At 41.7% G+C, this 27,036-nt stretch overlaps 1 protein-coding gene across 3 annotated transcripts in view; it reads right to left on the bottom strand.

The window, feature by feature from the left end:
- TUB (TUB bipartite transcription factor) overlaps positions 1 to 23,340 on the bottom strand; it is a 77,533-nt gene extending 54,193 nt beyond the window's left edge. For all 3 annotated transcript variants that reach the window (XM_067295518.1, XM_067295519.1, XM_067295520.1), the window contains exon 1: positions 22,964 to 23,340. In XM_067295518.1, coding sequence (XP_067151619.1) covers positions 22,964 to 23,001 — 38 coding nt within the window. In that variant the 5' untranslated portion in view covers positions 23,002 to 23,340. The remainder of the gene's footprint in view (positions 1 to 22,963) is intronic.
- Between the last annotated feature and the right edge of the window lie 3,696 nt (positions 23,341 to 27,036).

The following is a 27,036-nucleotide window of genomic DNA, read 5'->3' as shown; positions in this document are numbered from 1 at the left end:
ATCCAACAGAATCTCAGTGCTGAAGAGAACAGCAAGAGAACTTCAGATACTGCAGATACACTTCGTATCAATAAGATCTCCTGGCTTTGACTTCAATCGTGAAAACTGTTATTTGCCTTCCAAAGACAAAACAGGAGTCACTGGGAAAAAGATACAGTTTAGGATCTGAAATAGCTAGATTGACAGCTTTCAGTGAAGACAGTAAGAAACCAGGAAAAGATCTAATAAGAGGCAAAGCAAAATTACTCCCGGAATCACATCTGCATTTTTTAAATGACCAGAACTACAGGGCTGCCACTATGGCCCTGGAAAGATCCATTGAACTAATATTTGTACAGATGCATTCTATGCAATTACACAGAGGTGAATAAGATAGCACACAACAGTAAATTACAGGTAATGGAAATAACACCTGAGGGAAGAGCGAATGGTTGGGCTATTTCTCCCCCTCCCTCAACACACACAAACTCTGAACGCAATGTTAGAAAGGAAAATCTATGTCCCAAAAGAGATGGGTGAATATAATAAACATGAGTGATGGAGAACAAACACAGAACAGCCTTTGGGTATTATGTGAGCTAAAATAAAATTATGTTTAAAGCAGATCAATGAGAAGTGTCTGAATAGGACCAAATTGGGGGGGGGGGGGGGAACTGACCCAGAGATACACTACCTGAAATGCAGGCTGATCCAGATGACAAATGACATGCCTTTCAGGAACTAGGTTTACTGAAAGTACAAACTAACATCAGCATATCACTGCCAGCCACAGGACAGATCCATTCCAGACAGTCAAATTCATTTCTATTTCAACACCAAATTCAAACCATCTCAAGTATTAGAATAGTGAAATACATACTAAAAGGAAATCAACCCATAAACGTACAAAGCATGCCCACCACCACAAGTAGTAAATGAGCAGAAACTAGGAAAAAGTATTGTCTGGATAAGGAGACTATACTTACACATATACTGTAGGACAAGAGTGCTCAGTCTGGAATTCAGAGGGCCATGACTACTCTTCCATTCCAGTATTGCTACAGTGGAAAAGGATGCCTCCTAAAACAGACCTCTGCGATTCTGACAAGGAAAAGACTGTGAAACACTGCTGCCAAGAAACAAACTGCATAATAAGACTTCTGGCTCCTTTCTCTCCCTCTCTTATGCCAGTTCTATGAAACATGTTTTTGTCCAGTTGGTAGCGTACCGGACCTATTTTACATCAAACAGTATAACCTTTCAAGAAACCCGTAAAATGAGATTAACAGCTCTTAACTTCCCTTGGAAACAGCTTTATGACGCAAGAGTGAAGCATTACAGCTACAACAACCAACCCCAAAATAATGTTGGCCTTTAAAACTATAGCATTGTCCTGAAGTGTTTAACAAACAAAACACTGATCCAAGCCATAGGGTCAACGCTGTAGGTGTTCAGTGAGGATTCTCCCAGTAGTAGGCATGTAAACACTGGCACAAATACATAGATCAAATATCCTGCTGCTGAAGAAGACGGTGGCTGAGGCAACTCATTAACACAGCAACTCATTAACAGATCCCACTGCCTACCTATGCATTTAGGACAGGATAGGAAAAAGATACAGATATATTTATTAGATTTTAGCAGAATAGAGAAAATAAGCTATTGCTTTATTTATTGAAAATGTGAAGGAGAGAGACTAACTAGAATCCCTTGGCAGTTTTAACAAGCAAAACTAAAGAAAAACAGAGTAAGAATTACAGGTCTGATAGGTTGTGTTAGCAAAGTGAAACAGCCAAGCTCCTATTTTTTGTTAAAGGTAGTTTTTACAGAGTACAGTTCTACAGAGTACAGTTTCTAAGGGAAGACATGTCATTTTATGATAAAATACTAACCCTGAAACAAAATATTTTGTCACTTTTTCCCACACACATACTATCTTTATAATCCAATCTAGTATTTTTCTTCTGAAACTGAAGAAAGCAGTTTTTTCATTTTGCTCTGAGTTCATTCTCATAATTATCTTCTATATAAGTAGAAAATACTGACAATACTGGACAGCATTTTCAGTGGAAAAATGACTTTGTCATATTCTGGTGCCTGAGTACGTGATACAGATTTCAAGGTATGTAAGATGCTGACAGCTGGCAAAAGTAACAAACATCATTTGGCCTAGGTTTTGTATGTATTAGTGAACGCTAACTCATTATTTCTCATAGTACTCTATGCAGATGAGGTATTCAATGCAGCATGATCTACATATTTGAGCCCTGATCCTGTACAAAGTCAATTTAATCTCATGAAAGTGTTCCCACTATGATGCATATGTACAAACCCTTTACAGTCTGAAGTTCTGAATGATGGGAGTTTGGACGAACTCCTAGCAACACAGAATTCTTTTCACCATGGCCATATACAGTGCCCCGCATAAAAGAGACTCCTTTTCCAATGGAGTTGTCCAGGTATTAATGCAGAGACAATCTCAGAAAAGCATAGTAACAATAATAATAATGTTTGAGGGTTGGACTTTGTTATTATTATTTTTATATGAGACACAGATATTCACTCCTTTCTAAAACACAGTAATGTCTACAGTAGTCACAGAGAATTTCAACAGAAATTACACATTTCAGCTTTTCTAATTTATCAGTCCCCCTATGAAAAGATGATCTTGTGACTGAACAACCTGAACAGCATTATTCTCCTTTTCAGAACTAAGCCAGTCCCTTTTCTGTGCTTATGAGCGCAGCCAAGGGTGGGTAAGAGGAAACTACTCTCAAGATTTGGGAAAAGCACAGAATTACAGAATCGCTGAGGTTGGAAGGGACCTCTGGTGATCATCTAGTCCAACCCCCCTGCTCAAGCAGGGTCACCTAGAGCACATTGCACAGGATTGCATCCAGGCGGGTTTTGAATATCTCCAGAGAAGGAGACTCCACAACCTCTCTGGGCAACCTGTTCCAGTGCTCTGTCACCCTCACAGTGAAAAAGTTTTTCCTCATGTTCAGATGGAATTGTCTGTGTTTCAGTTTGTGCCCGTTGCCTTGCGTCCTGTCGCTCAGCACCATTGAAAAGAGTCTGGTCCCATCCTCTCAACTCCCTCCCTTCAGATACTTGTACACATTGATAAGATCTCCTCTCAGCCTTCTCTTCTCCAAGCTAAACAGGCCCAGCTCTCTCAGCCTTTCCTCATAAGAGAGATGCTCCAGTCCCCTCATCATCTTTGCGGCCCTTCGCTGCACTTGCTCCAGTAGTGCCACATCCCTCTTGTACTGGGGAGCCCAGAACTGGACGCAGTACTCCAGATGTGGCCTCACCAGGGCTGAGGAGAGGGGGACAATCACCTCCCTCGACCTGCTGGCAACACTCTTCCTCATGCACCCCAGGATACCATTGGCCTTCTTGGCCACAAGGCCACATTGCTGCCTCATGCTTAACTTGGTGTCCACCAGTACTCCCAGGTCCTTCTCCGCAGAGCTGCTTTCCAGCAGGTCAACCCCCAACCTGTACTGGTGCCTGGGGTTATTCCTCCCCAGGTGCAGGACCCTGCACTTGCCTTTGTTGAACTTCATGAGGTTCCTCTCCGCCCACCTCTCCAGCCTGTCCAAGTCTCTCTGAATGGCAGCACAGCCCTCTGGCGTATCAGCCACTCCTCCCAGTTTTGTATCGTCAGCAAACTTGCTGAGGGTGCACTCTGTGCCTTCATCCAGGTCATTGATGAAGAAGTTGAACAAGACTGGACCCAGGACTGACCCCTGGGGGACACCGCTAGCTACAGGCCTCCAACTAGACTCTGTGCCACTGATCACAACTCTCTGAGCTCTGCCGTTCAGCCAGTTCTCAATCCACCTCACTGTCCACTCATCCAGCCCACACTTCCTGAGCTTGTCTATGAGGATGTTATGGGAGACAGTGTCAAAAGCCTTGCTGAAGTCTAGGTAGACAACACCCACTGCTCTCCCCTCATCTACCCAGCCAGTCATTCCATCAGAGAAGGCTATCAGATTGGTTAAGCATGATTTCCCCTTGGTGAAGCCATGCTGACTACTCCTGATCACTTTCTTGTCCTCCACATGCTTGGAGATGGCCTCCAGGATGAGCTGCTCCATCACCTTTCCGGGGATGCAGGTGAGGCTGACTGGCCTGTAGTTTCCTGGGAAACTACAACAGGAAACTTTACGATGTGGGCAGAAAAGTTTTCTGTACCTGTGAAGGAAACAGCTACTGAGAAACAGTGGCAGAAAACCAACATGGGAGCTTTGCTCACAGTGAGAATATTAATGACTGACCTGTGAAAGCTGGTCTTTCTCATTACCTAAGTCAATCATTGTTCAGGGAGTTTACAGTGAATGACGACATGGTGGATGTTCAAATGGCATCGCATAGTGTGCAATTCCTTCACAGTATATGATCCAGTATATAGGACAACCATGAAGGAGTGACATTTACGTGCAGAGGCTTCTCAGTGCAGCAGACGTGAATTAAACCCGTGAGTCCATCCTATGTTCTCGTCTGCCGCTCAGTAATCCTGGTTGGGGCAAGCTGCGGAGGGGTCTACCCCACAGGGCTGTGGCAGATTACTGTCACTACATAGGACTGGTCAAGGAAAAGCCATTCCATGAGATTGAATGACTCCAGATTTTGAAATCTGATGTCCTAACACTGAAGTTTGCTCTAATTCTGAAAGGAAATCAAAAGCTTTCAAACTATCCGTGGAACAGACTGAGTTCCTGGCAGCCCTGGGATCTCTAATCCTAAGCCTATCCACCTGCCAGACTGCCAAAACCAGCAACGTGGAAGCCCCAGGAATGAAGGCAACTAGCGAGTCCTGAGAGAGAAGCACATGGGACATGGGTCCTGTTATCACCCAGGTGGCTGAGAAGATAGGCAGGCAAGCTACCAAGGAAATTTCCAAAGGAATTTACCCCAATAAAACTTTTCTAGCAACAAGTTTTCTCCATGAAGCATTTTAAGGCAATAGATCAGCAAATTCTGTGTTTTAGTATGCAAGACAACCATATGGTAGCTGGAATTACTAAAAATGCAGAAAGCAAAACTGTTAAACTATCATACAGTTAACAAAATGTCCACCCTGCATTAGACCTTCTAGGTGTTTAAGATTATTAAGATACCATGCACCACAACTTTAGCCATCAGACCTTAGGTATAGCTTTCACCTCCGTCGGCAGCAAATGACTCCCTTTGCAAGGCAGCCAGGGCACTGTGTCGGCAGGCAGTGCTGGAGAGCAGGCACCAGCAGCCGCACAAGCGCCAGGCAGAGTGCCACAGCTGTGGCACGCAGCCTCTAAAGTTGCCTCATTTATCACTCACTCCCTATGGGGGGAAGAGTAAAACTATACATTATTTTGAGGCATATCATCATTTCTTTTCTTACATAAGTGACTATCTCCCCTTTTTTGTGTAACTACCAGTCACCAAAGCTGAACCCAGGCAAATTTCAGCCTGTGCCAGTTTCCGACATTTACTAGTAAAAACATTTGTAAAGAGAAAATAAACGGGGGGGAGCATAAGAAGTAATATTACATAGAATCTAACTTCATGGGACATGTTATGAAAAGCAATGATTTTTATTTTTTTTTTACATATTTTAGGATAAAACCATAACTTGTGCTATTATAGCACATACTACTGCAATCTGACCATACTTTATTTAACCCCAACTACGCTGGCATACATATTTGTGTTTCAGACTGGCAAAAAATAGTCCCTTTAATAACCAAATGCATTCACAGCATTTTTAAGTACTTGGAAGTATTGCACTTAGTAACAGTCTCAACATTGTTATACAACATACCACTTTTTGTTGTATATTAAAATACATACATTGTATAAATTCTAATCACCACATATTCATAACTATTAACTGTGCTCATGAATTTGAATTTATATGCATGTCTATTTTAAATACTTCAAATAAATAAGGCAAAATTAAAACAGAACAAGTATTTGCTATAGGAGTACTTTTATTTTTATTTCCATTATGAATCATATTAGTCCTGAATTTATGTTTTCTTGACTAGTCTTTGACCATTTTTGCTAAATTTTGGAATCATGTGGCACCTTTTTCCTAAATAAACGTACTGGAGGAAACAATATTAGGAAGACCAAATGAGCCTGGGCTCTTCTCATGCAACGCAATAGGACCATTCCAGGTGCTCAGCTAACAGATTTCATCAAGATTATTTGTGTCTCCCATTTCTATTATCAAAACTGTGTCACAAAACTACAATCCAAAACAGTGTTTGTCCATTCGGAAAATTCCAACAGATAAAAGAAATCTACTCCATGATCTTTTGATTCCATTTCTGACACTTCCTCATGCAAAGCTTTTGTCTTCAAGGTTGCCAGCAGTCTTTCCTAGTGCAAATTGAAAATTAGGGGAAACTACAGAAGGCAGAGTATGTAAAATGCAGAGGGGGATTACTCCCAGGGATCTTCCCCAGTGTTATACAAGATATACTATATGAACTACTACCATTCCTGGAGTGTCCCATTAATATTTTCAGAAACAAGACAACCAAAACACCCTGGAAATGCTACCTCTGATTAGGATTACCAAATTGTCTTCATTTGGTTCTCTCAGAGTGCCTCCAATGAAGTTATCACTTAGACTAATAATTACTCTGGACTGTTCTCTCAAAACTTTTTAGTGTATTGTGGGGAGCAACAAGGCTCTGTGGAATGCCTTGCTGCAGTGAGACATAAATGGAAACACACAAGAAAGCATGACATTACTAAGAAGCTTTATAACTTGTTAAAGTACTCCATTATCTGCTCTGCCCAGCTTAAAATTCTCAACAGAAACCTGGACAAGACATTACCTTAATCACTACAAAGAAGACATCCTAGTTACTATTTTCTCATACTTAAAATACATATATATATATAAACTGGCAGATAAAATCTGTAAAATTAGGAGTTAATTCTCATGACCCAACTCATTCCTATTTCTAACTGCAACTACCCTTTCCAAATCATTGTTCTACACTTGAAAAAAATCTTTACATAATCAGCCTGAGTACTACCGTATGAGGCTTTCCATAGGTCACCCACGCAAGACATTTCAGACTCTTGAACACATTCTTCAGAATATTTGAGGAATACTGAAAACGGGAACTAATACATGCATGCCACTTAACTAAGTTTAAGGGTTCTGTCACTCAAAAGGATCCAATAAACTTGTTACTGCCAGACATAAATATTGCCATTCAGATGGCAATATTTATAAGCAGTGGACTGCACAATGGCTATGGATCTGCAAAATAAAAGCTTACAGGATGTGAAATTGGGAACACTAAAGGAAAAGGCTGAAAACACATCTTTCGATTTTTACCTTTGTTTTCTGAACTGCATGTCAAGTATTCACCAGTTCCATCAAACAGTAACCAAGAAGAAAAAAAAATAGATGAAAAAAGCAAGATGCCTTTTCTGATGAGTTGTTACAAAAACTTCTAAAATTTGCTCAAATATTTTACATGGAAGAAAAGTATGCTTTTCTCTAAAACAATAGATGCATAAAAAATTAGGATTTAAAAAAAAAAGGTGTGTCAACTCTAGACGTTTTTTTTAATCTGCAAGCAGTTATCATCATCCCTAAACTGTAACATATCCAAAGGCATTAGATCAAAGACAGTCTATTTTTTAATCTCTTCTCTTACATTATTTAAGCATTATTTTTCTCTTATAATCATTTGAAAAATTCTGAGCAAATAGGGTATCATGTTTTATAAACCAAACGATAGCTATCATATAAAATCAAAGCATTCTTTTGAACTACAAATTTTCAGTATAATTTGACTTCTCAAATGGATAAAGGGGACACATTACCAGCATGGTATCCAAGGAATTAGACAGAGTAATTCTCATTAAGGTTGTGCTGTTAATCCCTGCACATAGCGTACTGAAAATTTGCACTCAAATGATATATTCTAGATATTGGTAGAAATTACAGTTCTCTAGATTCAGATTATAATTATATAGGATTGCAAATTGTACGTTTATCAGTTCCTAGGAACAAAGCGCAAAGCAAAATCTGCAATTCTAATGGGTGTTTTCATGCTAAATACAGATCCTGAAAACACTGCAGTTCATTTACTAATTAGACAAAATCTGTCTCCCTTGTCTTTTTCTTTTCTTTTCACTAAGATATAGGCACATTATTAAACAGCAGAGAGACAAATAAGTGTACTGGCCAGAAATAACATAGGAAAAACTGCTGAATCTTTCCTTACCACATAAAATAGACACACTCTCCTTTTTGAAAACATTCCAAAAACTTTCAGACATACAGTAAATTGGATGTGACTGGGTTTTTTTTATTATTATTTATTTCTTATCACCTTTCTGTTTGTTTTTTTTACGGGAAAGGCAAGTAGTCCTACACTGAATTTCAATCCACAGATTCAGGGAACAGAGCTTAAATAAATCTTCAAGTCTCAGTTTTATTATGAGAAGTGCTGTTTCCTAAGTGTTTACATGGAGCCAATAATAGTTTCAAGATAGAAAGAATATCCAGAATCTAGATTTTTTTAAATGTCATTTATTACTTTCCATGTATTCAGAGAAAGCACAAACTGTTTCCCAGCCCAAATATTTTAATTTTAAAGTCTATACAAAATCACCTCTACTTCTAATTTCAAAAACTGCATAGCTTTAGAGAGATATCACTGATATGAGCCATGCTATTTGTAGCAGATTTGTTCAAGCACGACATAAATAGGTCTTGAGGTAATTCAAGACACTACAGGTCCTAGGCTTTTGTGCCTTCCATTTTTCAACAAAGGAAACAAGCATAATTTCATTTGCTCCAGTGTATCTTTGAAGAAGTCTAGAGATAAATCATGTTTGGTTTTATGGAACTAAAATGATCACAACTGAAATAGATCAGTCTAACTGCCAGAGTAAGACTGTATTGACAAACAGCAAATAGAAAAGTTCATCAGCACTTTTTCTTTGTAGATATAAAAAGCACAATAAAACACACATCAATTTATTTGCTGATATGCTGTCATAAGCTTGCATTTAACTTGTTGAGAGTGAAGGATGGAAGAATAAGACATACAGGGTTTTTAGTGAACAAAGAGCTGTTCAGGTGCTGCGACATTAGTAGCAAACCATTACAGGAAAGGGCTTTTCACCATACTTTTCATTTTTTATTAATATGCAACTGAAGTTGCCATTTCAATCATTCCACTTCACCTGCTATAACGCCTGTTAGCAACAATTATAGTAAAAGCAATTCTCCATTGGGGGCTGAAGCTCCCTATAGAGCTCTATCAGTGCACACACTTCTAAGCCCACTAACTCCATCTTATGAAACATTTTCAACTAAACTGTGGGTAAAATGTGGACAGAAATGCCTGATATCAGCCTCTGGTTGCTAATTTTCTAGAATGGGAAACAAATCATACCATGCAAGAAAAATGAAATTCTAAATATTTAGTTCTCTTGTCAGAAAAGTAGCATTTAAGCTTTTCTTCTCTCTGTCTCGTGCCAAGCATTTATCCTGATGTTACACTTTGCATAAGAATACAAGAGACAAAGCAATGAACAAGTATATCTCTGAAAGTTTCAGGAAAAATTCTCATTTCCATAGTGGTTCTGTGATAAAATTTGACCAGAGCACTCAGCTTTCAGATTCCTTCACAGATAGTTCAGTATCTGTATACTGGGGTTTTTGCCTGGTTCCTTAAGGAACTGAGGTTTACACATCCATAATGTCTATAAATGTTTTTGTCCAGTCGAATTAATTTCAATTAAAATTAAAAGAGAGGGAAACCCTTCAAAGACACTAAGTTGAATAGGTTTCATGAAAAAGGTGGTAGCCGGGCAGAAGCAAAGACCTTAATTAGCATCTCCATGGAGCAAAAGTTACAGGCTTAACAGTACTACTAGACAAATGAGAATTCCTCCTAGGGAGACATTATGAGGGCCAGCTAAAAGAAATCTGGCTTCAGAAGTTGCAGTGATCCAAAGCTATAGGTATATACCGGAGACTCCTTGCCAACCTCACACACTGCGAAGAAAATTTACAAGGTTCATTTTCTCTTGTCTACATATGTGTAGTTCTCATTATCCTTATTTGGATTTCTTTATACACAGGCAAAAGAAACACAAAAAGGTAATCTGTTTGAGACGCAAGAAGGATGGAAGTAGATTATGAAGCAGATATAATTCCTTTCCTGACCTTGCTACTGACTCATTACCTAATCCTGTAAAAGCCACTCTTGCGCTGCACGTGCAGTGTTCTCACCTGTACCACAAGGGTAACATGCCTCTACCCTGGCAACACATCCCAGAGCGTCACACAAAAGGCAGCATGGGAGGGTGAGACTCAAGATGGCAAGCGCACTAGGGCACCAAGCAAACAAAGCCTAAAATAGAAGTTGCATCAACGCATCCGGACTACTAAGGCACAGGTCTCACAAGCTGTGGTCCCTCCATAAATCACCAGGTGCACACCAGGAAAAGGAGGAGACAACAGTAGGAATGACAAGCAAGCATGCATAACTCTCAGGTAGAGGAAGCTACCTCAGACAAAGCTGGAGATCCCTTTTAATCATACCCAATATAATTAAGCATCTTCTGGCATTGTGGGAGGCTATTTCCAAATGTGGTTTAGTAACACAGACAGTATCATCTTGAATACTGGACCATTAAAAAAAAAAAAGTGAAAATAAGATCCAACTTTTCCTCTAATCAACATTCACACACCAGCAGATGGTTTGGCTACTCCTCTCAAATAAATACATACGACTGCATATCTTCCAGTTTCTTTATGGAACGCTAATAGTCCACTGCACAAAATGTCTAATGTCTAGCATGTGATCACTGTTATACGCACATTAGTCATAGCTCTAACACTTCAGGGCACAACTTGCTAGAGTTTAACCTCCTGTTGTGCCTTCTCCTCTTTTCTGCAATCCCTCTCAAATACTTAGATTTCACTTTCCAAAACTGCCAGAACTCAGCAACAAAACAAAACCAGAAAAGCCTGACACCCAATATAGACTAGCTTTATCATCACTATACTCCTCTCAAGTGTGCACAATGCAGATGCACAATGTGTGCAGTATGGATCAATGCCACTACTGGTGGTCTCTGGCTTCTGGGGTCACAGGTAACATCCCACGACCAGAAAATGATGTGCTACATAGCCTTTGAAAACATTCAGCATGAGATCCTAGCTTCCAACCTGCATTTCTTAACAGCTACAATGAAAGGATTTCTTCTAAAAATATTGCTAGTTATTAAAATCACTAAGGAGGGTACTACTTTACCTCCAAAGGATAGCACTTCTCAACCTCAGAAGATCCCTCATGTTTTAGTGTGCCACAACTATTTATTGTGGGATACAAGGTCAGCCACTTTAACTTGTAGGATCAGCCAGTGAACGACCCTGCCAAAACTGGAACAAGATGATGACAAATTCAGCCCAGGAATTATGAAAAGAAAGCTGGCTGATGCAAGCAGGCCAGAAACGCGTAAGACAGCAACAGCTTCATCAATGTGACCCTTCACAAGCATTTACCATTCTGGAATAGCACTGTACTGCTAAGAGTGCACGTGATGTGATCTTTACCTGCGGCATGTTGAACGCGTGCAGCATGCTTCCCTGGATTTCAAGCCTCGCCGTAGCGACCCTGCTGGCAAGCACGGACCACTTGCCTGCATCACTGACTGCGAGCACAGTATGCAGCTCCCTGTGGAACACGTCTGCTCCCCTCTATTTCCAGGTGCCGACAGAAGGATCTCTGCTTGAATCTGAAATCTATTTTAGAAACGTTTACAATGAAAGTTTCTGAATGGCAGCAAAGACCTGAAATCTTGATCAAATATTTATCTGCTTTATGATTATTAAAAGATAATTTATGAGGAGCTGAAAGTTTACAAGGAAATACTGCCACTGACTTACTGACAAATTCAACTCAACCTTAGTTGCCTTTTGTCCAGGCAATAACCTGGCAACATAGGCACTACTCTTCCCCAAAACAACATCAGGTATTTGATAGCCCATTCAACAGAACACTACAGATCACATTTCCAAATATGCAGGACTCATATGAAAAAGGTAACAGCCACAGAATCAAGCTGAATAAGTTTCTGCAAGTATTAACTATCATTAGAATACAGAGGTAGACCCTCTATGAAGTAAAAAGGAAACAAATACTTTCCATTTCACAAAATAAATACCTTGGGGATTATTAATAGTACATCAATCATTGTTACTCATAGACCTAGTCTAATGGAGCAAAAATAACAAGGAAAGAATATCATAGCCATTTTGATGAAAAAATAGCAACAATACAGCAGTGCAAAGCATCAAGTGCAAAGTCAAAAGCAAAACCACACACAAGACCATGTTTCTAATCAGGATTTATTGCATACGCAGTCATGTATAGCATTGTTAATCTAAGAGCTAGTCCACTGTAAATGCAATATTGCAAAGCTAGTTGTAAACCAAGACACTTTGGGCTGAATTTTCATCCCAAAACACAGAGAGTTACTTTGAGGACTCCTAGCACAGTTAAATGGGTGCATTTACAATTCATCAGACAATGCAGTGAAAACTTCTGTGCTTCTCATGTATTTTAAGTTTTTCTTCAGAATAATCTTTTTCAGATGAGAATGAGTTGTTCTTGCCAAAGAATGCATAAAAACTGCAAAGTGTTATGTGTTGTTTGTCACTTTGACTAGGCAGCACAATAGTCATTCTCCTCCCTTCTCTCTCCACCACAGTAAGAAGCATCTTCAACAGAAGCTTCATATTTTCAAAGGAGCTCATGATTAGCAAATAATGCAAGCAAAGAAATACAGCGACCCTGAGCACTCTTGAAAATGCAGCCATAAACTGTCCAAGGCTCACTATGTATTATTACATTCTGTCTTTTGTAGGCCTACAGCAGCCTAATACTAAAATACAACTATTCTGTCTGTGTTCTTAAGTCTTCTATTTCAAAATCTTTGTATTTTAGCAGAATGCAACAAACAAAACCTAGTAAGCTGAAAGTCCAGCAAGTGGGTAGTCATTCTCAAGGAGCTCACAGTCACCTTACTATCTCCTTTAATTCTTGTTACTATTGATACTATTTGCTATCACTTCAGTGAAATTATGGCTTTCAGAAATCATAACTTCTTGCAAGTAAAATTAATCCTCTAGGCCATAAAACCTTCCAGACCAAGTCTAGAGCTCACTGGATTTTTTGCCAAAAGTCTTTGTAAGATAATGCCTATTTATCAAATCTAAAATTTTCCATGCAAATCTAATGACCTCCAGAGTTTAAGGGTAAAATTTCTGACAAAAAATGAAAGGATAAGCCCAGCCCACATAAACAAGTAACCTGAAAGTGAGGATACCCCCCCAGGGTATTAGAAATATCCTCCTAAGGAACAAAACACACAGAGCAGAGACTTGAACTTGCATATGCCACCCTCTAGGCTATTCAGATGTAGATTTCACATTCTCCCAATGGAAAGACCTTGGAACTACTCCTAGAGCAAAGTGCACAGGACAGGAAATCTTTCTCCCTTCCAGTACTGCTCAGAAGAACTTCTATCCTGCAAAGCCTCAAGCATATATCACTAAATGAATAAGTAATAGCAGTAGAAGGAAAGATGGAAGGAAGAACAGAAAGAGAAGGAAGGAAGAACTTTCCATTTTGTTTACATTTCTTCTGTGCTGTTTTTTCTTGGTCTTTAAAATGTGAGTGATATTCCAGCCCCAAAGAAGTAATTAGTTTTTCCAGCTACTTAAGCAGTGCCAGAATACCAAACTATATTATTATTTCTAGTGGCTAACATTTAAAGGGCATTGTCCAGGATGCCTCCAACATCTAGCAATGTCATGATATTCGATCTTTTTGCACTGATATGATGACCCAGCTTCTCTAGGTACTAATACAGTATACCATAATAAATATATCTGGCATATCAAAGAAGAATGATCCTAGTACTCTGAAAAGCCAGAGCCTAGATTAGGTGCCTTATGACAGGATGGCTAGAGCTCTAAAAAGCCAAAAATTAATATTCTCAGTTTAGACCAAATAACGAAGCTTAGATTAAAAGTCACATCCATGTTGCGAACTGTGATACAATAGATACTGAGCTAGCTGTAAACAGGCTTACACATACACTGGAAACAGTTTAACTATGTAGCACATAGCTCATTAGAGACTGAACTGCACTGCTCCTCAAAAGAATAAATCACTTCTGCGTTTTTGATGTCACTGTACTGCTTTCAGTATCTGTGTTAGCTCATATGCAGCTAGCCAAAGTATCTCTCTACTGCACTGCAGTATGCAGCATGGACTTACCACAGAGATGAAACACAGAAGATACTTAACCAATACTAAACCAAGCAAAGCTACAGGGTTCTCCATATCTACATCATAGCATAGATTTAGGTATATGCACTGTGCAGAGAGACCTGAACTCTACCTTAAGGACTGGCAATAAAACAAAGCTAGTGTTATTCTAGTGCAGGTTCAAACTTTCTCTAAAACACTCTATGTCACTTTTAAAATCTACAGCAACAGCCAGTGAAAAGACTTAAAATTCAGTAACTTGGAAGAATCTATTATAAGGGTCTAACTCAGATGTAGAGACATCTTTAATGTTATTTAATGCTTCTCTGCAGATGCAGTGTCCCAAAAGATTAATTATTTCCCCATATACCTAACCTGAAGTTTTAGGTAGGCAAATACGAATTCAAGCAATCCCTTGGTCTGCAAAAGTTCGTTTAAATTCTTACTCCTGGCTTGAGTCTTGGGATTTATATTGGCCAAACTTAGTGGGATGCATTGCAAGGTAGAGTAAGCATCTCAGTTTTCCAGTTGCCACTCTGCCTGACCTGAGCAGTTGGTCTAAGTCATCATCCAGACAAGTTATTTATTTTTTAATTTCTGTGATATATCCAATAATTTCTCAAATTTTCAGACAGGAGAATTACAACATGCTGTTGTGATATATTTTTGCCATTGCAGACCAATGAAAATGCTGCTGCACCAGTATTGGTTAGCCGCAAACTACTTTGGAAAAAATGGAGACCAATTTTCCTTACACTTTTTCCAGTGGCACAGCTACCGCTTGCGGGAAATACTCAGTCTTTGACTTCATTCATTTTGCTTTTAAACTGATACCAAATTTGAAAGACAAAACAGTTTTGATCCCTTCCTTAAATGTGGATCAAATCCTGATGTATCTGTATTTTACTTGCAGATAAATTTCCAACTTAAGACATCATTTCAAGTTAATCAAGGAATTTCCTCATCTTGTAATTTCTCACCTGCAGGTAGTTAGAACTGTGATTACAATTAAAATTACCATTAAAAACCTCATGCTGTGGCTTCATTACCTGTGTCAAATGAATTATATTAATTATGAATTATAATATTCATAGATTTGTGTCAACATGCACCTCAACGGGAACCATGAGATTTCCAGTGAAATCTTCAATTCAAGACTTAATTGGGTAAAAATCTGAGAACTCAAGCTAAAACTCAATGTCATGAAAGAAAGACTTGGCCACTCAAGTAGTCAGAGAGCAAACATAAGGATGTCACTCAAACAAACAAACAAAGTGCTCTGTCACATTCATATTAATGTATTATAGACTACTTTCCATTATTTGTTCAACTAAAACATGAACTCAGAGAAGGTCTTGGAACCAATCCAATTCCCTTCTAAGTCGATGGAAAGGGTCTTGTGGCACCTCTTAGCGACTCCTTCCTGCAAGCACCCACTCAACTGCATGCAAAGCGGACTGTGGTGTTAGATACTGCAGCATTTCTGTCTCAAGATACAAGGATAGTAGTCTGACGGCACAGAATCAGCATCCAAGGTTTGCAAAGTTCTTGTACTGACAGGAGCAGTTGCTATCCTCTGCTGTATAAGGCCTACTGCATTTCCCCAAAAGAAGTGACTCCCTCTAAGGATAAATAATAATGCTGTAATCTCCCAATTTATTAGCAACCCAAAAAAGAGAAAGCCTCTTCTGCAGTAATCAGTGAAAGGGACAAGCAAGGATGTATTTCAGGTTGCTATTAATGTAGAAGAAGAAAATACATGCACATCTAGTAAATAATTTAATTTCAGACCAAATTGAGCATTTAAAGACTTTAGAAAAGTCACAGAGCTACAGAATGTAGACATGCACTAAAATTATCCAATAGAGGACCCACTGTACAGCCATGGTTACTGAACACATATAAAGCAAAAAAATATGTTAATGTCAAGTGTTAGACAAAACAAAGCTCTGAAAACTGGTATAAATCAACTATGTCAGCAAAAGAATCTGTTTTCATCTTTTAACAAGTGTCCTCACCCATTCCAAAACAATTACTCCAGTCTTTCACTTGCTCCCAGAGTTACCTTGGTATTCTCTATCCACCCTTCCTTGACAGCACACTTCCAAATCCATTTAAGTCACCATCCTCTTCTTTCCTGCTTTCTTAAGATCAGAATAGACAGTCAAAAGAAGGTGATGATCATATGTCTATTACAAAAATGTAAGTAACGATAAGCTTGCCAACAATCACCCTGATCTCTTTGCTTGTATTCTCTGCCCCTACCTTGTATTTGTCTTCTAAACTGTAAATTCTTCAAATCGACAACTGTCTTCCCATATATCTGCATAGCCTTAGCATAATACAAATAACAGAGCCCAGAAAGAAGTCCTTAGAACTTGCTGGTATTGCCCTGCCACTACTGTGAGATATGGGAGGTTGCAAAACCATGGGAGAATGGTTCTTCAGTTTCTCACTGACACGCATTTGCGCGACACAGACTATCACCGATAAGAGCATCCCCTGAATTAAATGGCAAGGATGCATCTCCTAATCCTAATTACTGGCCATCGTATAATACAGTGACACAAGCTTTAGCAACAAATGATATAAAATAAGCACCATTTTTAACATTGCATGCTTACAACAATTTGTCTCGGAATAATCTGCTGCAGGTACTGAAATTAATTCTCAATAACCTGCAAGAAAATAATCTCAGCTTTGAAAAACCACAACCAGTACTATCTACTGAAGTAATGCATTAAGAAGTTGGGATGGATTTATTTAAAATTTACAAGTAATAAAATACAAATTAAAAAGAAAACATTTACAGAGAAATTTATCTTCTATAGGCACCATAGAGCTCGCAAGATAGAATTCTATGTTCATGAATAAGCTGAAAGTGGGGAAAGAGAGAAGAAAACAGAAGAGTCAAGAAGCGCAAAAAACAGGGACAAAATGGCAAGAGCCAACCTGTGTTCATAAAGAGAAATAACAGAAAAGCATGAATTAGAAAATAAAACAGGATAAGCCATCAGTATGAGGAGAACAGGAATGAGGAGGAAGTGTGAAAAGAATCCAGCTCTCTAGAATGTCAATTTTTAGTTACTAATAGAAAGTACCACCTTCCAGAGAAGCTGCTTTGTGCATGTCTAAATGAAAGAAGCTTTAAGGGAAGTTCAAAGCCTCAGGCATAGGAGAGGAAACTGTCTGACTCAGGGAACTGCAAGAAGAGACATAAAATTTCATATCCACTTTCCTTCTGCAGTCCAAATCTGGCACAGATGGCTTGTAAATGATCGTCACTGCCAGAAACCTGCAAATGACTGTCACTACCAGAAACTCGCTGGCCTGTTATGAAATGAGTCGTTATTCTCAGTCTGGATGTTGATGTTGTAAAGGTAGTCGGGGGGCACAGTACTACAGGACGGTTGGTGCAGACACTTATCTGTCATATTGCCCAAAGTACACCCTAAAACAGGTGGCAACGGCCCTTCAGCCTCTCCATCACTCCCCAATTTAAATCCACCTTCGGCACTACACAAAGCACAAGAAGACTAGGTTTCGCCTCCAGCTCTCTCACTTATCTCCCTTGAGCCCTGTCCCATTTCTATTTAAGCCAATTCCCCACAACTTCAACTGGTCTCTATTTCCCCTACTGGTAAAACTGAAGTAATACTTCATTTTCCTTTGCTCTCTTTTCTGCCTGGTTGATCTAGGCTATCGGCTTCAGGATAGCAATTGCCTCTGACGATGTGCCTGTACATCTCCCACAATGCTGATGCTGAGTCTCTATGCACTGTAACGCTAACTCCCTCATGAGGATAGACCCTCATTAAGGGAGAGCTCTAACTTAAATGTTTTAACAGCACACGACTAGGCTAATTTTGTACATCGCAATAACCTGAGAGAAGACAGCCTAATTTAGAGCAGAGCAGACACATGCTCTTTGTACCCTGTTCTTTAGAAAAGCAGCTCTCTTATAAATTATCAATGCCATTCCCCACAGCAGGCAGCTGATAGCGAGCCTGCCTGCATTGCGATGCACTCACAGTCACTAACAGCACCTTGCAGAGGGGGCGAGCATTTTACCTGTATTGCTGCCCTTAGAATACTGAGGCATAAAGATAAATGATATACCAATATTTCAAATAAATGCATAGAAACAAGTTTTGGAGACCTTTGGTCTTCAAGCAAATTCTTGTTCCAGAACTTGTTTACACATTGCACCTTCAGAAATCTTATTTACTCTAATTGCCATGATTCATGAATCTACGACACAGCACTGCCCCAACACAATTTTCACCCAACTGCAATCCTTCACCTTACAAACAAATAACTAGTGACTGTTTATAGCTGCAATATCTAAGCACCCAACCCAAAACTTCAAAGCAAATTCATAAAAACTACAAAAAAGAGAATAAAAATATAACAAACAAAATAATGTATATTATTACTCATATCAAGATGTATTATGCCACTGCATATGCACATTGTATATTTGGCTTTATCTATTGCCTTCCACTCAAATGGCCAGACCCCCTGCTGCACAGTTCACAAGTTCCTGTTGGGCTACTGTAGGACTGCCTGTACAAACCTGAAGTTTCAGGAGAATTACACTGATGCTTTATAGAAAACTCAGGGGACTTAGGGCAGATTTATTCCTATGTGTACCGCACTTTCAGCTGACAGTGTTTATTTATTTCTTATTAAACAGCTTATATATTTTTATAAATGCTGCTTTAAAACTTATACTATTAAGATGTAATTTTAAAGAACCAGGTAAGAATAATAATAGGCACTGAGGCCTTATTTTGACAAAATGAATAGATGCTTTTATCTTAAGTAGCAACAGTTCCATTTAACTATAGTTACGTAGTGTGAGGAATGTCCTTGCTCATCCACGGCATATCAGCAAAAAGAAAAATGATTATGCTAATTTCAGAAATTCTATAAATTTAAAATGAGTTCAGTAAAATGATCTGAAACTTATTTGTGATCTAAAAAACCCTAAACTCTTGTGAATTTGGAATGATTCTGGTCAAATTGCATTTAGTATTTTCTACTGAAAACTGCAAAGGGATATGCAATCAAAATTATTACTGTGCACACGAACATAATTTCTAAAGAAGCTACATCTTACCAGCACAAGGAACCTTTTTTTTTTTTTGATATGTGAGCTGCAACTGATTTTTTAGCCAAGTTCTAAATTTTTTTGATTCTCTATAATAAAGGATAGAAAGGCTGTCAAAATAGGCTCAATTAAAAAAAAACTGTTTGTACCTTATATATAGTTTTATAGGAGTAAGTGCTTAATCATATACTTGAATTCTACCTATGAAATAGTTTAATGAAAATAAATGTAATATACTTACTTTTAAAGCATCATTCTCAATTGTATTCCCTATCATAGAAGAAATTAAAATCTCATACTAGGAGCATCAGTGAATTAAAAGTAGCGCACAGAAGAAAGAAAAGGGTTTTAGGGAAAAATGACGAAACAGTGCAAACTCTGTTCCACAAATAATATGAATATATTTCATCCACCTCAACATGAAAAAGCTAGCACTGGCACTGAAAGAAGTGTCTAGTACTTCTTTTGTAAACTCACCCAAAATGTTCTGTGTCTTAAAACTGAAATATATAAATCTGTTTTGTGAGTTTTGGACATGCAGGTGGATTGCTCAGTGATTCATGCAAGACGCATGCAAAACTGATTCCCTCTGGCTCGTTCAACTCGTAAGGGCGTGTATATATGTATGTGACATTTTACTAAAGAAACAGCACTTCTCTGCTTGAATTAATTCAGGTATATATTTGCACGTATACCTAATTAGACTGCTAAGAGGAACAATGCAAGTTTAGGAGTCATGCCACCTTTTTAAAGTCCATGCCAAAACTGAAACAGTTTTCCCAAGCTTGGAGAAGGGCTTGCAGCATTTGCTAGCACACTGTATATCAATGAAGCTCAGGATATGTCACATACTTCTTTACGGACTTTAGCATGTCAAATATGCCATGCTCTGGCCCCCAAGCTAGCACTGACATTGCTGGCTGTCACGTCACCCAGACCATAAAGGGGATGGAAAACAGGCCTCTGAGATTTAAGAGTCAGCAAGCCTTGAAATCACTACAGCAAACAGGAGTTCAAAGCAACAGAGCAGATCAGTCAAGGGGCATTTGCTCCCAGAGAGATCAAGAATTCCTAGATGTGCACAGACACCAGGCCTCCCCCACACCATGCATGTTTCACTTCTAGAAAAGACGGAGTTCTGACCTAATTTACTAATAAAATGTTTTCAAATATAATCATAGTCACATATTTGTTTAGAGACTCATGTTTCCTGGGTAAATACATTTAGGGTATCCTAGAGGATACGGAAAACTAGCAAGTTCAATGAGATTTACAAGTGTATACCTCCAACTCTGGAATTAGCTCTCCGTAGACAGAAAAAAAGTCAGCTTCTTTGAGAAAAATGGAATTATGCTAGAAACCTAAACAAAGAGACTTCAGAGCAGGAGCTGGGTTTGTTTGCCTTTTGATTTGGAGGGGCAAGGGTTCTTTAGCAGTTGCTGCCCATACACATAAGGCATGGCCTGGTTAATCTAAGCTGTCAGCATCAGGGTAGCAATTGCCTCTAGTTCCAGAGGGAACACTCATGGCAAATATTAGTTTAGAAAAACTGTGAGACTCATCAGATCTGTGTTTCTCTGAAGATCTACCATTTTGAACCTCCTTGCTTCTCTGACTTGCACTGCACAGAAATGGTTACATAGGATGCTTTGTTTCCTTTTCAGAAAAAGTATACTACAAATCCCCTAAGCAAAGTTATGGTACTGGCCTCTACACAGCCTTATGTAGAGGGAAAAAACAAGAAAACAGTTAAGCCACTACAGGGAAAAGAGTCATGGAACAGCTGTTCTTACGGTATTTATGCCTTCATTACGTGGCTTCAAATTGCATAAGAATGCACCAGCTTGTCATTTTGGAAGCTTTATTGCCAATTCCTTGCATCTTTTTAAAACACATGCTCTGAAAGGGCTGTTGAAGAGTCAGTGGCAATATTCTTAGGTTTACTATAATCAGTTTTCTTTCTGATTCTTCTGTTGATTAAAACTATCACACATACAGATTAAAAACACTTTTACTTGTGTATCTGTCATTCTATTTTTATTCTATATTAGGGAATGATTTATTTGTGTTTATCTTGCACTCAACATCTGGTCACTACAGCTACTGTCATCTAGAACGGGGCAAAACACAACTCCTGCTTAAACAGGTACCTTTGTTTTAAAATGCATTCCGTAAATTTTTTAATTCGTGATTCTCTACAAAAAATAATTGATCTACATTCCTCTAGCTACATTTTTACTTGAAAGCAAGTAAATGAAGCAAGTATATTTTGCTGCATTACCTATTTATTTTTGTAATACTTCAGTTAAAAAAAAATCTAAATAAACTGTTAAAATTGGTACCGATAGTAGATTCAGTAATTGCTTTATTACTGTTCCACAGCACAGCTCATCCTGCCTGAAACGTATGTTCTTTGGCTCGCTCTCTCCTACCTACCAAGTCACAAAATATTTTCATACATCAGCAGCAAACACTCCTGCTCGGAGATGCTCCGAGTGCCCACGGAGAGGGCACCCTAAAGCAAGCAGGCGTTGCAAGGCGAACGAGGGAGAGCGCAGTTCCCTCGCACGCCCCTACGCCGGCCGCAGGGCGAGCACGGGACCCCGGCCCCGCATGGCCCGGCCCGGCACCACCCCGGCATCGCCCCGCGGCCGGCTCGGCGGCGGCCGCCGCTGCCCGGCGCCCTCTGACGCACGGGGCTCTCCAGCTGGAGCCGCGGCGCGGCGGCGCCCGTAGCTTATGGCAACCGCGGAGCCAATGGCAGCCACCCGCCGCGGCGCTGCCATGGCGATGCCGCTGCCCGCCATGGCGGCGGCTCCGCAGCCGCGGCCGCTCCGCGCCCCGAGGAGCGGGGGGCCCGGCCGCGCCGCCGCGATGCGCGGCCCGCCGCCCCGGCCTGCGCGCCCGGGCTCCCCGGCCGCCCTGCGCGACGGGCACGGCGATGCGCAGGGGGAGGCACCCGCTGTACTGCCGGGCCCCACCGGCTAAGGGGCGACGGCCGCCAGCACAACGACCCCCGGCTCGTGCGCTCCCGGCCCGGCCCCCGGGGGTCTCGGCGGCGCACGGGCGCCCACGGCCGAGTCGTGGAGAAAAGCTGCCCCGCTCGGAGCGCGAGCGGGTCGCCCCACGGCTCCGCATCCGCTGCCCGCAGCCGAGGGGCTCCCCGCTCCCCTCTCGCAGCGGGCCCAGCAGCTCGCCCGCAGAGACCAGCCTCCCTGAACTTCACGGAGGAGCATCAGCCCAAAGTTTGGAGGCGGGATCAGGGGCCACCGCCGGCGCATCCTCCAGCGAGAGGGCCCGTGAGCCGGCAGGCACGGAGCTGGCCCCGGGGATGATTCCCGACAGCGGGACCCGACCGCCTCCCCGCGCCGTGCCCCGGGCAGGCAGGGTCCAGCCGTCCCGGCCCCGTCACCGAAACACGGGCGCCGACAACCAGTCCCCTGCAGCCCGCCGAGGGGAAGGGGCTCAGACCCAGGCGCAGCCGGGATGGGCGGACAGGGCAGCCCCCTCCCCTCAGCCGCCCAACCATCATCTCCCGGTCCCCCCGTACCTGTAAGGGATCCAGTCCGCCTGGTACCTTGAAGTCATCTCTCCCCGGCGGCGGTACCCGGAGCCGAGCGGGGGTGCGAGGCCGCTGCTGCCCGAGTCGGAACCCGCCACGGCGCGGGCAGCATCCTCCGTCCGGGGCGGGGGCGGACGGGGCGCCGGTTATCCCGGCAGCGGCCGCAGAAACATGCCCCCGGGGAGGGCTCCCAGCGCCGGGCTGGGCTGCATGGGGAGGGGGCGCGGGGGGCAGCGGGAGGCGGCTCCCAGCCCTCCCTCCCTACCCAGGAGCGGCGGCAGAGACGGGGACCGGAGCGGGGCGGCGCGGGAAGGGGCGGAGGAAGGGCCGCCGGCGGGCAGCGAAAGGCAGGGCGGCAGCAGCGCCGCGTCCCCGCTGCCGCTAGCCGCCCGCCCCCCCGCTGCCGCTGTCGGCGCGCTGAGGCATCGCCCGGGCGAGGCGGGCCGCGCCGGGCCCGCCCCTGCCCCGTCAGCCGCGCCGCCACTGACTCACGGCCGGCGCCCGCCCCGGCACTGGGCATGTGCGGGGCGCTGCGGCCGCCGAGGGCCCGGCCCCGCCGGGGTGCCCCGCGGGGCGGCCGACAGCGGCCCGTCATGGCGGCGCGGCCGGGCCGCGGCGCCTCCTGTCGCCCCCGAGGCGCGTAACGGTCGGGCCGGCAGCGGCGCGAGGCGAATAACGGTCGAGCCGCCCCGACCCGATTTGGGCGAGCACAATTAAAAATTTCAGCAAATCGACCCACAATGACTGACGAGTCACGGTCTGGTGTACGGCAGTAAAGCTCCACGTTGCTATTAAGAAAATAAAAGTCATGTTTTCTGTATTCCGACCCCAGACTAGCACCTCAGAGTTACATAGACCCATTTGAAAATGGTGGCTTTAATCCCCCTACACCTGGCCCTGCGTGACCACGAAACGCCATCAGCCATCCCAGGGAAACAGCAGGCAGGTGGGTGCTGGCCACCTCCAGAGCACAGTCAGCGCTCTCCCCCAGCCATCCAAGCTTTCTCCCTGCAAGTTTCTTACAATTACAGGCCACTAGATACCTATCCCAGCAAAAACAGCTCAACTCCATTTCCCCGGCCAAGAGCAGAAGCAAAACCCATTGAAATTACTAACTGTACCATGCAAGTCCCCCCCCCTCATCTACAGGGTCTCTATCTATACACATACAGAAATAATCCTCGGCCTGGTGCAAAAAAAAACCACAAGCTGAAGAAAAAAGGAATTAATGAAAGATAGGAATTAATGAAAAATAAAATCTCTGCCTACCTCTGTTCTGATTAATCTCAGTCTGGCCCCTAATATTTGGAAAATTTTTATAGGTAATGGTTGTACTGTGCATGGAGGTGAGACTTGAAGAAAAAGACTATTACATGTTAGCTGAAGTCACCTTCCCACACAAAACAGGCATTGTGAAATAAGCAGTCAAACAGTTAAGTCTGGCACAAGTTGCAACGGGAAAAGACTAAGATAGAGTGAGATGTGAGAGATGTGACTTGCTAACCCATCCCCAAATTGTCATATTGCTCCTCTGCTTGATGGTGTGAACTCATGTGGAAGAAGCATACAGTACAGGTTATCCCCTTTCAAAGTACTGCAAAATTAGAAGGAAGGATGAATGATTAAGAGTATGGAAGGATGTACATCTGAGCAGAGAATGGAAAAACTGTTTATCTGGGAAAATAGAGACAGGGAGTTTAAAAATAAGCCATCTAGAAATAGTAGACCCAAAGAGTAGAACAAAGAACTTCCATTCTCCTGATTTCAAAACAAGGAGGCACTTAATGACATTATAATATAGCCAAAAAAAAAAAAAAAAAAAGATCAAAGGAGATGCTTTTTTCCTCACAACAGAACTGGATAGTAGAGCTCACTACTAAAGAACATGGCTGGGGCCAGGAATCCAGCAAGAGTTCAGAAGATGGGATGCTTAACACATACCAGTAATGTTACCATATCATTCGTTATCACAAACTTTTGAAAGGCTATTTTGTTTTAAACCCGAAAACCCGAATGTAAACATTCTCCAGAAACCCAAATGAGAGCTAACATTATGGAAGAATTATCTCACATTTATGTGCTAGAATGTAATTTGCTGCTTTCTTGACTAGCATCAGACGCTAGACTTGACAGATCTCAGTTCCCATTGGGCACATTCTGCAACTGTAAAACAATAGGCAGCACCCTCACTTGGGAGTGTTACTAGCCCAGATGCCCATCTCCCAGTACTATGCTGCATGCTTTTTAACCATGGCCATTTATTGAGGCTTCTGTAGAAAAGAGAAAAGGAAAGGAGAAAACAAGTTTCTTATCTTCAGAGTCAAAAGCTCTCAAGATTGATGAGTAGAATATATATTTTCAAAAAGCCTCAAGTATAAGGTCTGATAGATGAGCTAATACACATGAAAAAGATCCCTCTGAACCCTTGAGCTATTTGAATCATGGAAGTATGTACTGTCATTTAAACAGCCCAAGACCAAGTCTGTGTTCACAAATAAAAAGCACAGAGAGTCATTAGACATTCAAAATGGAAGACTATCAGGATGTCCTGGAAGATAGGGGTGCACACAGCATGATATCCATTTGGGGGTGAGCTGATACACAGGAAAAAAAAATACCAGGAAAGTCACAGGAGGGAAGGAAAAGGAAAAGAAGTTATCTTTTCTTTGATACGTTATCTGTCCCTAACCCTCTTCCTCATCCTCCCCGACCCTGATCCACCATTATCCTTTTACTGTCTCACGTCACACACCTCTATACCACCTCACTCTCCAGCTTTGGTTCTTTCTCACTGGCAGTACCCTGTCCCGGTCTCTGGAGTGGGCGAGCTGAGCAGAAGTGGGAGCCATGCTGGCTGCATGAGGGCAGGACTGCACATTTGTAACTCAGAGCAATGTCCTGAGTCACCAGTCTCCTATGGTGTCACCCTGCTTTGTCTCTATGACACACTGAGTTAACTCGGAACGACAGAGAGTTAAAGAGAAATCCTTGCTGGTACGATGATCAAGGTGCTCATTTTGCTGTGTAACAAGCCTCAAGATTGCCCTTGAGGTGCAGAAGCATTCACTCACACTTCTGATCATTTTCAGCAGCTCAGCACAGACCTGGCTTTTACAAGTGCCAGTTTCCCCAAGTATTACTACTACAAAAACTAGAAAAAAATATCTGCATGTAACAAAAAAACCCTTATAGGTAATGACAATTTCTAGGTGCTATCTGTAAAGAGAATTGTACCCCTTGAAAACCATGCTTAATTAGTTTCAGTTATCAAGCTAATGGGCAGGATAGACTTATAGATAGAAAAAACAGTATTTTAAAGGTTAAATGACATATAGACAAAACACAGGTGAAAGCAGCAACGTAGATTCAGACATAGCTCCTCCATTGCTGAACCTGTCTCATTGAGTACCATCTTCCTCTATGTACAGTGTGCTACCTTACCAATTATTCCTATTTTGTTCTCTTTGTAAGTGTCCTACTAATACATTTTGTGATTGAGCTGATGAATAACACAACACCGCTTTGTCTAACAGTTGAAAGCACCTGCATTTGCCACTGAAAGCCTTCTGGCAATCTGGGCAGAGAGCATGACATCAAAGCATGAAGACTGTTGAAAGGGAGTGGGAAGAACCTAAGCAAGCTGTAAAATAAGGAACTGATGTAGGCTCTTTACTGAAAGTATAGAGTGATAATTAAGAGAGATCTAATTTTGCAGTGATGGAGGAATTAAGTTCTGATAATTGAACCCATGACAAATCAAGCATTAAATTTATATACTAATTTGGAAAAGTGCACAGGATTTTTTTTTATAGAGAGATTTTTATTTTATCCTTATCTTTATTCTTCCTCTTACCAGAGCCACTTGCTTCTCTGTTGCTTCTATACTAGTGAGCATGGCACTGTTCAGAGCTTGTGTGCTACAGATAAAGAAATATGCATCCAATCTTGGAACATTCAATCTGTTCCAATCTTGGAACATTTTCCACACCTCATAGCTGCTATAGTAAGGTCAGGATATATATTGAATTAAGTTCCAGTCTCATTTGCCCTTTTAGCTGACA

The sequence above is a fragment of the Apteryx mantelli genome, chromosome 4 (genome assembly GCF_036417845.1).
Source record: "Apteryx mantelli isolate bAptMan1 chromosome 4, bAptMan1.hap1, whole genome shotgun sequence".
In the NCBI taxonomy this organism is placed as follows: Eukaryota; Metazoa; Chordata; class Aves; order Apterygiformes; family Apterygidae; genus Apteryx; species Apteryx mantelli.
This window is presented reverse-complemented; position numbering and strand designations above follow the sequence as displayed.